Consider the following 15,417-nt stretch of genomic DNA (forward strand, 5'->3'; position numbering starts at 1 on the left):
GAAATTTTGACAGATATTGCTATGTGGCCAGCGAATTTGACAGAAACCATGCGTAATTATGTTTTGGATTTCAAACCAAAAAATGTTGGCGACTTTTCACGCGCTAGCATGTTGATGACAGATCGTGGTAGACAATATTTTTGTCATTTGTCTGAATATAACTTTTACTTGACCAAGGCGAATGGCCAAAAAGAAAGACGTGAATGGTTAGTGTTCAGTGAAACTAGTGGAAGTGTTTATTGTTATGTATGCAAACTGTTTCCAAATAAAGCTAGTCAATTTTCAACAAATGGGTGTTCAGATTGGAAAAATATTGCCGCGAAAATTTCTGAACATGAAAATTCGTATGGCCATGTTCAAGCAATGTGCACTTTGGCTAAACGCTTAAACGCAAACGGGCGTATTGACAAACAAATGGCGAAACAGTCAGATGATGAAAGGCAATACTGGAGAGAAGTTCTACGAAGGATTGTAGCAACTGTACAGTTTCTTTCCTCTCAAAGTTTGGCTTTTCGTGGTCATGACAACAATGACGGCAACTTTACTAGTTGCTTGAATTATTTGTGAAAATTTGACCCTTTCTTAGCAATCATATTGCGCGGTACGGTAACAAGGGAAGTGGTTCTGTTAGTTATTTGTCACATGCCACTTGTGACGAATTTATTGAAATAATGGGCAATGCTGTCAGAGATCAGTTTATTTCAGAAGTAAAGAAATCGATATATTTTTCTTTGATTGTTGATTCAACACCTGATGTTAGCCACGTGGACCAGTTAACTGTGATACTCAGATATGTTCTCATTGATGGTGAAATTAAAGAACGATTTTTAACTTTTGTTGACATCTATGCTCATAACGCTCAAAATCTGGAGCAAGTGATACTAGACGTTTTGAAGAAATGGGGGTTAGATATCACAAAATGCAGGGGACAGAGTTACGACAATGCTTCTAACATGTCTGGCAGATACTCTGGCTTGCAGGCGCGAATCAAGGCACACAGTCCCAATGCAGTTTACATTCCCTGCTCTAGCCATAGCTTAAATCTAGTTGGTAATTCGGCTGCAGAATCGTCGCTTTCAGCAGTATCATACTTTGACTTTATTCAAAACGTTTATGTGTTGTTCTCATCATCCACACACAGGTGGAACATACTTAAAAGTCATCTAGTCAAAAGTGGATGCACCATAAAGAAAGTATCGGACACAAGGTGATCAGCTAGAGCGGATGCAGTGTTTGCATTGCATCAGAACAACATTGGTATTCAGGAAGCTCTTCTTCAAGCAGCCGAAGATCGTGATCAGAAGGCGTTTGTAAGAAATGAGGCTAATGCTCTTGCTAATAAAATGGATCTTTTTGAGACTGCATTGATGACTGTTCTTTGGGATACAATTTTACAGCGGATGAATGCAACCAGCAAATCTCTGCAAAATTCAAATTTATATCTTGATTCTGGTTTAAATCATCTAGAATCACTGAAGCTTTTTATTAACAATGAAGTCCGAAACGATTTCACTCGTATTGAAAATCTAGCAGCATTACTTATTAACGAGGATCTGAAAGACTGTAAATATCAAGATGAAGTGAGCCGCAAGAAAAAGCGAAAACCGTTTTCTGGTGAAAGCAATGAAGCGGAAGTTATTTTAACTGGTTGTGATAATTTTATTGTTAACACAGTAAACGCCATTTCTGATAAATTGATCACGGAACTTGATCACAGAATCGAAGCATACAAAGGTATACATGATTTGTTCAGTCTATTTTTCAAGGACAAGGTAGATGACATGAACACAAAGATCTGATGCCGCTGGCGATGAAATCAAACAGTTTTTGCATTTCGCTAAGGAAGAAGGCGCAAAATCTGCGGTAGAGATATACCAGCTTATAGTGGTGGGTGGACTACAATGTACATTTCCCAATGTGGAAACCCTTCTAAGAATCTTTCTCACCATTCCTATATCAAACGCAACTGGAGAACGGTCATTTTCTGTGTTGAAAAGGGTCAAGAATTACTTGCGGAATTCCATCAGCTAATGTAAGCTGGGAGATTTGTCTATTTTATGCATTGAATCAAAGGAGACATTAGAATACGATTTTAATGCGCACATTGACTCCTTCGCGAAATTGAAGAGCAGGAAAAAAGTTATATAACTGTAATAAACTGACAATTGTAATTTCTAACTAGTATCTATAGCTGTAGTATCTATGCATGTTAAATAATACATGGGTATGAATGTTCTAACTATTGCTGTATTATGATCATTGATCGTCTTATAGGCGAGAGGGCCCCAAATTGGTCGTGCGCCTAGGGCCACAGTTTTTGTAAATACGCCTCTGGCTGGGATGAAATGTTGTGGTCTGTCGTCTCAAATTTGAAGATGATTTCTGTTCTCCCATGCAATCAGGAAATGGTTGAATATTTAACCGCCATAGATGAGATGAGCCTATTTTGTTAGACCCAAACTTGTTTTATTCTTTAATTTCTTGAGGTCAAATTGTTATATTTTTCTTCAACAATAATTTGAACATTTCTTAAGTATATGGAATTATTTGGAAGTAAAAATTACAAGCCATGCAAACAAGTTGAGAATGTTGGTTGGTTAATTGATTGGTTGGTTGTTTGTTTGATTGATTGATTGATTGATTGATTGATTGATTGATTGATTGATTGATTGATTGATTGATTGTTTGATCGATCGATCGATCGATCGATTGATTGATTGATTGATTGATTGATTGATTGATTGATTGATTGATTGATTGATTGATTGATTGATTGATTGATTGATTGATTGATACGGCGTAGAATAATGTACTGACTGTGTAAATAAATAATGTTAAAGACGATTCATTTTTTGGAGTTTACTTGCATTTTTTCAGCCATTTCTCAGCTGCATATAATTGAATCAAAAGATGTCGCCTGCTTCATTGTATCCTCATATTTTCAAGGCATCTGTTTTCAAAAAAGTACACGCGATGAAATAATTAAAATTAGCTGGCAATAAAAATAATAGGATGAATTTTTCGGTAAATAACGGTAAATACCATTGTTGAATAGTTTTATATAAATGAAATGATCTTCCTTACAACATTTCCAACCTATTTTATGTATGTGTTGCGCAGAGAGGGCAGGCACGCTTTTTAAGAAGGGTCATGTTCAAGTGTTCCTACTACATCAAAAACTTATTCCTACTACATCAAAAACTTAAACTAGATTTTCTGAACAGAATTCCAAAATCAAGTGAAACATAAACGAAATATTGAATATTGATTATATGACTATTGATATTGACCATATATTATATAACAAGTGGTTATGGCTCTCATAAGAAAGTACATCTGTTAAATAAAATTGAGTTGAAATAAAATACTGATCAGTAAGAACATTCTTGAAAATTTAACGTGATAAACAGTAGAAATAAATCGATGATTTTTGGCATAAGGACGCCATGATATATAAGTTTCAGCTAAGGGGCAAATGAGGGGTTTGTCCACACCACAGAGAATAGTCTTTACGCTACTGGGTTCAGTGGTGTAACTTGAAGGATGGTGGGGGCACTTTCAAGAGGATGGCTGGCTGGCATTTTTTTCAAAACAGTCTGACGTCGAGATTTTATATCTAATGCACTTTTTACAATTTTGAAAAATTTGTAGCTGTGGGAAAAATTTATTCAAAATTTTTATCTACTTTGCTTATTTCATTAACAGAATTGACGGTCTTGAAACATCAAAGCATTAATAATAATAATAAAATAAATAATAATAACAATAATAATAATAATTTATTCATGCTGTGTAGGTGGAAATAAGTCGACCAGCGTACAAACAAGTGTGGGTGGGGCGTTCGTCTGCTGTCTCATGCTCTGCTACAAACTATTCATTCAAATAAACATGCCGTGGAAGTTGGCTAGGTGATAAAAATTGTGATAATAGCAATAGCAATGATAATAATGATGAGAAGAATCTTTTGTTCGGCCATAAAATAATAAAAATGACAATGAAATGAAACAAATTGTCAAGTAGAATGAAATAAAAGTAAAATAAAATATCAAATACGTAGAGTATTATTATTTTAGTCTACGAAGCTCTAAAGAGAATGAGTACAACTAGGGTTCGTTAGTTTCAAATTTGACTCAAGTCACATTTCTGCGCAGTAAACAGCGTACGATGACGATATTGCAGATTTAATGAGGCTATTGCAATAATAATAATAACAATATTAATAATGATAATAATATTAATAAGAGTAATAATGATAACGATGGCGACTTACGTTACGAATTGTTAACATGATAATGTGCACATTATGCTGAGGTGGTTGTCTGCTCGTTTGGACCACGTGCTATACTTATTTAAATATAAGCGGTTCTTACAAATTTTTATTGAAAAAATTTTAAAATAATAAATTAATTGGTAGATAGTTGAGTGTAATTGCGCAATTCTCAAATCATGTCATTTCGCTTTTTAATTTTTACTTTTTTATAATATATATATATATATAAATATATGTAAAAATAAATTATTAACTTTTTAAAACTACCAATAGTTTCGTTAAGTTAATAATAAATATTTAATTTGTGTGGATTTAGTACTATAATTGAATTTTTAAATTAATTTTTAAATCATTTTAAATTTATTCAATAATAAATAAGTTTTCATAATTCAATGATTTCCAAACGAGAATAAAACAATTTAGGCCTTTAATTATTTTTATATACATATTGTAATTATATATATACATATATTTATATACATATATATATACAATATATATAATGTTTTACCAGTCACCGAGAATTATTTCAAATTGTCATTACGAACAAGTTTCGTACGTTTTGGAGACACAAATCAAGGTATGTTTCTATTTTATTTTTCAAACTTAATTAAATTAAAAATTTTCAGCTTATTAATTAATCAAATTATTAGTTATCTTTGATGTTTATTCATTTTTAAATTTCGCAGACGATATGTAGTCTGGCGTAACGTCTTTTAATTTTTTTTTGGTTTTATTTTCTTTTTTGTAAATATTAAATTATTAATTTATTAAATTAATATATTCAATTTTTTCTTTTTTTTGAAATTTTTTGTCTTATTGAAAATTGTACAAAATTGATGAAATGTATCCTGTTTATGAGGCTGGTCAAAAAAGTTATAATAACAGAAAGAATAATTTAGAAGACTTGCTTTTATCACTTTGTTCATTATCATTAGATGAAGATTCAGATTACAATTTGTTGGAAGTATTAAAATTAATTGATTGATTATTTAATTCTAATTTTTTATATTTACATGTATTCAATTTTCTTGATGCATGAACAATAGATAATTAATTGTTAATAAAATAAAACAATTACATTTTTTCTTTGTCATGCATTTGTTATCAATAGCTTTTTCTATTTGACTTTATTCATCATTATCCCATGCCAAAAAGCCCACATCCATCATATTTCAAAATTTTTATTTAATTTTCTTGAAAAAAAAAGTCTTCTTTTAGGTTTTTGAAAAAGAAAAGAAGCTGTTTTAAATATAGAACTAATCGAATTACCATACGCCATACAATTTTATATTTTCTTTATTGTTTTGTATGAATTAATATAAACTTAACTTCTATATAAAATTTTTATTTTAGAACTTTCCACATGATCACATGCCCATGCCATCTCATCACACATCAAATGTCTCATTGGAAGTTGATCAAGCACTGCCAGTAACAGCTGCACATTTGGTATTGCCCTCCCAATTTCGTTACTACAACAATGGCAATGTTGGCTGTCGTATTGGGACCCAACTTTGTACACCAGTGTTGCAATGTATATCGAATCGACTTGTATCAGCTAAATCTTCTGCTAATGATTTGGTTAGTACAAGTTTTTTAATAAAGAAGCTAATATTTTACATATTAGATTTCTAAATAAACTTGTTTTCATTAATTGTAATTTTCACATTAGAATAATGAGTTTTATTATTATGGCTCAGCTAAAGTCTGTCAGTGGTATAAAGAGCATCACATTTTTTAGTGCTTTCTTTGATGTTGGGACTTTATCAGAATGGTAATAAAATAGAACATTAATTTCCATTTGGAAATAGTCCAGAATGATTTGCTCATAGTTGTATTAGTTTTTTTTTTATGTTTAAAAATAAAAAATTCCTTAAAAGAAAATAAGGAATGCATCATTGTAGCAATTTTTTTTTGAAAGTTTGGAGACTAAAATGAAAGAAGTGATGATGAAATTGGAAAGTTTTGTTGTTTAATGATAAATAATTTGATTCAGGTTTAAAAATTATACAATGAACTAACATGAACAAAGTTAATTTGGCTAATTGTTACCACACATCAGTTATGTGTGTGGTATGTTAAATAATTTTCTATTTATTTAACTAACTTCAATTTGAATAAGTATTCACAGAACTGCTATGGCCTCTCTGGATTTATAGCACCGTCAACATCAGTAACAACACTAACATCAGCAACAGTTGCAGCAGCAGCAGCAACTACACCAGCCACACCACCAGGACCACAAACAGTTCATAGACAGAGAAGATTACATGTCTCCAACATTCCATTCAGATACAACGAGACTGATCTCATCAATTTGTTGCAAGTTGTCATCACCCTTATTATCATTCCCATCATTTTCATCATTTATCACTATTTTCAACACCATCCTTATGTTAATTTTTATCATAATCATTGTTATTTTTGTTACCTTTATTAAGATTTATTATTATTATTATTTAAATATTTGTTATCAGTGCAAAAAACTATTTGAAATTTTAAAATACTTTATTGTTATATCTTATAAATTAATATTTAAAAAATATATTTTATTTATGTGAATTCCAGCAATTTGGTCCCATATTGGAAGCAGAGATCATCTCAAATGACAGAGGCTCCAAGGTTAAATTTCTGCTGTTGGGTGACTGAGTCATCTGTTCATTTCGCTATTTGGACCAGTTCATTGTCTATATTGTATTTGAAATTCATTTACCATATATATCAGTTAATTTGTTGAAACATTATTCATCTGAGTCAATTAATTAATCAACTTTTATTATTAATTTCCTTGTACAAGTTCGTTAATTCATGATGACACTAGTCATTCAGTCATTTATTCATTCATTCATTTAGTCATTCATTCATTCAGTCATTCATTTATTCATTTCCTTTAGTTAATCCATCATGTCATGTCTTTGATCTATTAAGCTGAAAATGTACTGCAAAATGGATGTAGGGATGTGGGTAAAGAGAAAAATCTTTCTTTCATTCATTCATTCATTCATTCATTCATTCATTCATTCATTCATTCATTCACTCATTCATTCACTTGTCAATTCATTTGTCGCAAATTCTATTGTACATCCTTCTTCACACAGACTGTGTTGTTGTCATCTCATTGGTGCGTTCAAGTTATTGCCCGTTCTATCAATTTAACAGTGCAAGTTATTTCAAACTATCCTATTTATTATCCACGCAGTCCTGATGTGTGAAATCTGCTCCTTTCATCATTAATTGAAAAATCTAAAATTTGGTTATGTGTACCTGCATTTCACAAGGGCATTGCACATTGTCTCTTCATCTATTGATGAAGAGCACTTTCTAATCTAATGCATCCAACGGTCGTCCTACTCTCATGCTCAATATAGCTTCAATGTGGTACTGTTCAATATGATAAATTACATTTTTATGCTGCCATATTATATTTTCGTTGTTATATTTACACATCAAACATTTTATTTACTCCATGTTCTTTTCAGATGAATAATATGTAGAATGATTTTAATGTTTTCTTCACAACGATTATGTTATGGTAATTATAATAATATTTTATAACGTTTTTTGCAACACAAAACAGGTCTACAGCAGGTTTAGTATGCACGCACATACACATATACATAAACATACAGACAAACACACAAATTCATAAGCACACATATATTATACATGTTTGAAACTATTCATTTTTGTCTGCTATTATCAAAAAATTATTTTTATCTCTAGATATTTATATTATTGTTTAATATAAATGCATGATTCATCTGTCTTCTTGTTTGCATATTGGAGGCATGGTTATTGGGAATTTTGTATTGCACTTAGCTTTGCATTTGAACACTTACTGTGTACTTTCTTGGTAGTTGCACGAAAACTTTTTGCACCCAGGAAAAAGTTAAAGGCAAATCTATATGAAAAAAATACATTCATATTCAAAGTCTGGCATATATGTGAAGCCTCGTCAACAACATTTATGATTTCACTTATTATTTTACACCTTATAATTTGTATGACTAATACTAAGCTCTGATATTTATTTTCTGGCTTAAACATGTTACTTGTTCGTTACTGACCACGCATGAATTATTATTGTTCATTAATGCATGGAATTCCATGTGATGCTTTGATTGTCTTGGCTTAAAGCCTGTGAGTAAGTGCATGTGCAAATTCTTATAAACACTCCAAAGTGATAAACACTTCAATGCTAACACTTATAAATGGGCTTTCGCGAGCACACACAAACCAGTACAAACGGATGCATATACGTGCAGACTTACACACACATAGACACACACAGGTTCATATAAACAAACACATATAGAGACAGACAGACAAACACACACACCAAAGGACATGAACAAATATTAATAGATACTAGTGATTGTTAAAATCACAGACTGTCTGCCCTGTTGGTGAAGGAAGAGGAGGAGGATAATGAGCATGCAGGTGGTGGAATGATTTTGTGATAGTAGGTGATAGTGGAATTGAGAAAACGAAGATTTCTACAACATTTGCAGTTTTAAATATTTTTTTAACTTTCATCCATCTCAAACTTTTCTTCATTTGTGGTGTTGAATGACTGTTGAATGTAATTGGTTCATGTAAGATGTTAATTGAATAGAACATAAGTATTATCTAACATTTTTTTTTTCATTTCTTAATGGTAAAGTTAACCAATTTTGTTTTTTTTATGTTGCATAACTTTTATTGCTTTATACTTCTCACGCACCTAAACAAGTTAATCATGTCAGTCCAGTATTATATGCCAAACATTTTCACGTCCTGCAAGCAAATTTACGTTTTTGCATGTTCAAATGTCTCTACGGTCACCAGCACGTTTTAATATGTACTTACAGTATATGCACACTATACCATGCTTGATATATAAACAGTGAGTCTGTGTTTATGTTTAAATACATTATTGAAATTCCATTGCTCAAATGATGTTTCACTCAATGTTTTCACATGATATTAATCTGAATGTTAGTTAGTTAATTAGTTGATAAAATTTATTATAAATCTTCTATTTATTTTCACTGGTACCTGGTATGTTGCAGCATAGTATGGTTGTGATGGATGTGGCATCAAAAGAAATGGGGAGGAGGAAGAAGGATAAGTTTGTGGCAAAGAGAAAGACATGGAAGTTACAGGATGCAGAGGTGAGGAAGGCATTTGAAGTGAAGGTGGCTGAAAGTTGGGAGAGTGGTAAGGATGGAGATGTTTGGGAGAGATATAGGGACTGTGTGTTGACTACGGCAGATAAAGTATGTGGATGAACGAAAGGAAAATGTAGGCATGGTGAGACGTGGTGGTGGAATGGAGATATAAGAAAGGTTTTGGAGGTCAAGAAGGAGAGGTTTAGGGTGTGGAGAAGGGACATGACGGGGGAAGCGGAGTTTGAGCACAGGAAGGCTAAGAAGGTTGCAAAACGGGCAGTGGCAACTGCAATGACGAAAGCATCAGATAGGTTAATGAGGGAAATGGAATTTGATGTGAGTTCGAGGAAAATGTTCAAAGTAGCAAAGCAGTCAATGAGGGATGGGAAAGATGTTATAGGGAATGGATATGTTTGGGATGGATCTGACAAGTTGTGCATAGATGAGAAGGAAAAAGCTCAGGTGTGGAAAGCCCATATGGAAAGGTTGATGAATGAAGAAAATGAGTGGGATAAAGATGTGGAATCCGCGGTCACACACGGACCCATAGAGAAGGTGACGATGGAGGAAGTAGAGAAAGCAGTTAGAGAAATGAAACTAGGTAAGGCGACAGGGGTTTCGGAAGTGGCGGCAGAACATATAAAGGCGAGTGGGGTGATAGGAATTGAAGTTATGATGAGAATTGCTAACAGTATGTTTGATGATGAAGGTATACCTGAGGATTGGCGACAGAGTGTGTTGGTGCCGTTGTATAAGGACAAAGGAGATGTGAGAGATTGTGGGTCATATAGGTGAAATTGCTAGAGCATGGAATGAAGGTAGTGGAGAGGGTGCTTGAGAGAAGGTTGAGAAATATGGTGATAGTTAATTAAATGCAGTGTGGGTTTATGCCTGGTAGGTGAACGGTGGATGCGTTGTTCATAGTGAGAATGCTGCAGGAGAATTATAGAAAGAAGAAACGAAGATTGTACATGTGTTTTGTGGATCTAGAAAAGGCTTTTGATCGAGTACCGAGGAAGGTCATTGAAAGGGCGCTGAGGAAGAAAGGAGTGAATGAGAGACTTGTTAAAGCTGTGATGCAGCTGTATGAAGGGGTGAAGACAAAGCTGAGGGTCGGAAGGGGGATGTCGGACGCTTTCAGTGTTAAGGTAGGAGTGCATCAAGGATCAGTGTTATCACCGTTTTTGTTTGCAATTGTGATGGATGTTGTGTGTGGAAACATAATGGAGGGGTTGTTATTTGAGATTTTGTATGCAGATGATTTAGTCTTGATGGCTGATAGCATGGAAGAATTGCAGTTAAAATTTGACAGATGGAAAAGTGTTATTGAAAAGAAAGGGTTAAAAGTTAATATTGGTAAGACGAAGGTAATGGTGAGTGGGGAAGGTGGGGAGCAAGTGATAAGTAAAATAGACCCCTGTGGGGTATGTGACAGGAGAGTGAAGGCTAACTCGGTATTGTGTATAGGATGTCAGAAGTGGGTGCATAAGAGATGTCGTGGTGTGAGGGGGGCACTGAAAAAGGTGGAAGGCACGTTCAAATGTAAGAAGTGTGTTCATGGGGTGATTAATAGGACGGACTCATGGACGGGGTTGAGTGGTGGTATTGAAAGAGTGGAAAGCTTTGTTTATTTAGGGGTTAAGCTGAACGCGGATGGAGAATGTTTGAACGCTGTTACGACTAGAGTTCGTGTGGGATGGATGAAATTTAGGGAACTTGGTGGGGTATTGTGTGGAAAGAAATGGTCAGTGAAAATGAAAAGGAGGGTATATAAAGCTCGTGTGAGAGCAGCGATGGTATATGGTGGTGAAACTTGGGTGTTGAGGAGAGAGGATGAAAGTGTACTGCAGAGGGCTGAAAGAGCTATGGTGAGGATGATGTGTGGGGTGAAAGTGAAGGATAGGAGGAGTAGTACAGAGCTGATGTCGAGGATGGGACTGAATGAGGACATTGTGACATTGATAAGGAGATCGAGATTGCGGTGGTATGGACATGTGTTAAGAAGGGATGAAAGGGTCGGGATTAGGCGAGTGTTGGAGTTCAAGGTTGAAGGAGTGATAGGAAGAGGTCGTCCGCGACTGGGATGGAGAGAGCAGGTGGAGAAGGACAAAGTGTAAGCGGGGTTGCGTGATACTGAGGCGAGTGACAGATGTGAATGGCGTCGAGGGGTATTTCGGTTTCATCATAGGTAGCCAAACGGCAACCCCCGATCTCGGGGAAAATGTCGTCTAAACGTGTGTTTTTGTTGTTTTATTTTCACTGACTGGTTGAAGCAATGAATTCATTTGGTCCTGTAGCTTTTCAATTGGCTTTGGGTTTATGGTTGATTAGTTGTTACTGAAATTTTTAGTTGATAAGATAATTACTATTTGACATTTACAATTCACATTTGACGTGGCATCATCTGATTACCTGTTTAACTGCTTGATAAACCACTTGATGCTGCATTGTTGCTGTCGATTTTGTTCATTACGATGATGATTGTGATGATGAGTAGGAGAAGGGAAGTTTAAGATTAGTTTTGTAGTATGCGTCAATCCTCTTATATGCTTTTTCATCATCGTCGTCGTCATTTCCATCATCACCATCTTCATCACCGTCATCATCATCGCCATCTTTATCACCGTCATCATCATCATCACCATCTTCATCACAACGTACCAGGGATTTGGATTTGCAACGTTTGCCAATGCGAAAGATGCTGAGATGGCCAGGTTGAAGTTGAATGGAGTCTTTGTTGAAGGCAGAAGGATTGAGGTTATGATGGTGGTGGTGGTGGTTTTGATGATGGAATGAAGATCTGATGATGATGATGATAAAATAAATCCTTATCATTACTCAGGTGAACAATGCAATAGCAAAAGTCTTCAACAAGAAATCTCACGCTTTAAATGATGGTTAATTACCTTGTTTTTATAAGTTGATCATAATTCACACTTTTCGCACCGTTCAATGACAAGTATTGCCTTTTATTGAAAAATTTCCAAAATGAAAATGGTTTCATTTTTTTCGCTCATATAATATTGTCTAATCAGTTGTAAAATAATCATCAGAGAGCAGAAACATTCCTGAGAAGATGCTTTTGATGCAAGCCAAACTGGCCAAAAATATTATCAATGGTGGCAACAACGTACAGTTAACTCTGATCAACAGCAGTAACTATACCAGCATCCCAACATTTCCTCATGTCATCAACACAGCAGTCACTCATGTCATTAACACAACAGCTGTGCCCAGTAGCAATTCAATTTTTTCTTATGTCAGTCACACTTTGGCCCCTTCCTATAACAACACTGTAGTTTCTCCTGAGAGCAATTTTTATGGAGACTTGTCTGCCGATCAAAATTGCTTCCAAAAAAGTGAAAATAAACTTGAGACTACATTAAGTCTTCCTTCGTTGCAGTTAGTTAAGTTTGTTTGTACATACTAAATGTTCAGCCATAAATGTTCAGCTATTTATCATTTGTTAGTATTTGCAACTAGAGATGCACTGACTGTTCGGCTTGGCATTCAACACAATTTGGCTGAGATTTGACATTCAGCTTTGGCAATTTTTAGGCCGAATAGCCAAATGTTGTAAGTTTTGTATAAACCATAATTTCTTTGGATTCCAGGACAATAATTGTTGATTTTTATTAGCGGAGAGTTTGTTTTGGCCATCACAGCTGTTGAATCATTTAAATTTGAACAAAAGATTGTATGTAATATTTGGCCAAATTTACTATTCGGTGCATCTCTATTTACAACTCCATAACAAACTAATAAAGATTTTTAAATATAATATCATAGCCATAAGAAGTAGTATTAACTCAAGCTCATGTTTTTAATGAACTGCCAATGCGTTGAGCTATTCAAGTTTTAATGACTCTGATAATTATGACTAATAACTAAGATTTATGAATTTCCATGGAACTACTAATGCTATGATATTGGGGACAATGATAAAAGGATAATGATGATATCACATGCATTTATTAGCTCACTGAACTTATTACAACCTACAGACACCTAGAAAGCAGCAGAGTGCTGACAACAATGAATAACAACATCAGAAACTTTGTATATATTAACAATAATGTTAATAGTATCAGCAACAACAGTATTGGCAACGTGAGCAACAACAGTAATGGAATTAATGGTAACAACTTCGCCAACATTAACAAGAGCACCCCCACCAGTAACAGTAGCAATGGAGTTAGTATTAGCAACACGAACAGCAATGACAGCAGTGTTACCTACAATGTACTTCAGGTGATCTGTTTATTTGTTGTTGTTGTTTACATACACTTTGCAATGATTATGTAAGTTTTCTGAAGATGGAACAATTGTAAAAGTTGAAAGTAATAATGCCATCAGCTGTTGGTTGGCTGACGTGGTCAAAAGCAAAAACATACAATCAAACACAAATAAACAAACACACGCATACACAAACAAACACACATACAGACCCTACAGTTGAGTCAGCTACCAAGAACTGGTGCACTGCATCCGATCACTAAGATGGAAAAGTAATCTCATTCTTTTATTTGTCATATTTTGTCATTCAGTCATTTATCACATTTTTTGTTTTTCCTGTTTTTCAATTAATCAGTCATCAGCTTCTCTCTCTCATTCATTATATCTTTTAGTTTGAATCTTTCCGTCATATTTCGTTACATTACATTTTCCAACGTCTTGGCTGAAACACTCCCAGATTAGCAGTTAGGATTAACACATAAGGTAATATGGTAGCAACATAATACAATATAACGTAGACGTAATTTCAAATTACGCATACTGTACGCTTTTGTACATCAAGAAAACATGCAATATGCAACTAATACATTAAACAGATACACAAGCTAAGATAGCAAATAGTAGATTAATAAATTAGAAGCCGGTGAGCTATAGAAACTAACCAACTGTAACCTCCTTTAAATATCTAATAGAACGTTAAACAGACACTTCGGTTAGCTTACTTTCACTTATATATAATCATTCGAAGTTACTACTAGTCCCACATGCAATTCAATTACTTCAGCTTGCGTTTATGTCCGTTTTATACCTTCCAATAAGCATGTTTGTAATTACCGTTACTTATGGTCAATTTGGAATTGGATTAAGGACGCAGGCAAGTTTGCCGGAAACTCTCCAAGATCGATTTGTAATTTCACAACTTTCATAGAGACAACTTTCCTAGTATTGAGAGGCGGACGTTGTTTCATAAAATGGCGAAGAAAGCTTCTTCGCAACAATATGTTGAAGTTGTAGAAATAAAATAAGTATGTAGTGGAGATTTTAAGAATTTGTTACTGGTGAATTGACAGTATAATTACTGATTAGTTATTAGTGTTTATTAAAGTTTGTTGAATATCATTAATTTCATTCGGGACTGTTTGATATTGATGCATTCTTTGACATTCAAATTTTATGTTTCCGTGTTCCAGGAAGCCACTTACTCCTTGTATCAGTCTGGCCAGTAATTATCAACAACATCATCTTCAGCATCATCTTCAGCAGAAGTTTCATCAGCATCGCCAACTCCAACAGCAATCCATGCAACTGAGGCCGAAATTTGATGGCACAATCGTGCCATTAAATCGCAATATCACTAAAAGTAACGTTAGTATGTGACTGACATGCATTCATTTTTTCAAGAATATTTATTGAAAAACTTTTTTTTCGCTTGTCTCAGCCAATGAAGATTATAATGTAAGTAATTCGGAAGCCATTTATAAAAAGTGTTTCCTTCTTCACATCAGATGTTTTCAGCTTGTTTTGATATCATTCTCATCCAAAAAGAGATTGACCTTATATTATAAGCTGAGATATTTTAAAAACGTCTTGGTAACTAAATCTGAATCAGATAGAGAACAAAAATGAAGAAAATTTAAAATGTGATGTAATGTACCTGATTATGAAACCAGAGTGCAGGAAATGAAAGAGATAGTCTGCCAAGTAACGAGGGCCGTGCAAAATGATTTGCGCAATTTATTAGAATTGTCAGTGGCACGA

General features: G+C 34.2%; 1 protein-coding gene across 1 annotated transcript; it reads left to right on the forward strand.

Annotated features, from left to right (window-relative positions):
- Window positions 1-6,533: 6,533 nt before the first annotated feature.
- Window positions 6,534-12,183, forward strand: HELRODRAFT_136459 (hypothetical protein; the record flags this gene model as incomplete). The annotated part of the gene is made up of 3 exons (XM_009032081.1): window positions 6,534-6,599; window positions 6,842-6,895; window positions 12,088-12,183. Coding segments are annotated over 3 exons (216 nt in total), but the record flags the coding sequence as incomplete, so codon positions are not given.
- Between the last annotated feature and the right edge of the window lie 3,234 nt (window positions 12,184-15,417).

The sequence above is a fragment of the Helobdella robusta genome (assembly GCF_000326865.2).
Source record: "Helobdella robusta unplaced genomic scaffold HELROscaffold_8, whole genome shotgun sequence".
NCBI lineage: Eukaryota > Metazoa > Annelida > Clitellata > Rhynchobdellida > Glossiphoniidae > Helobdella > Helobdella robusta.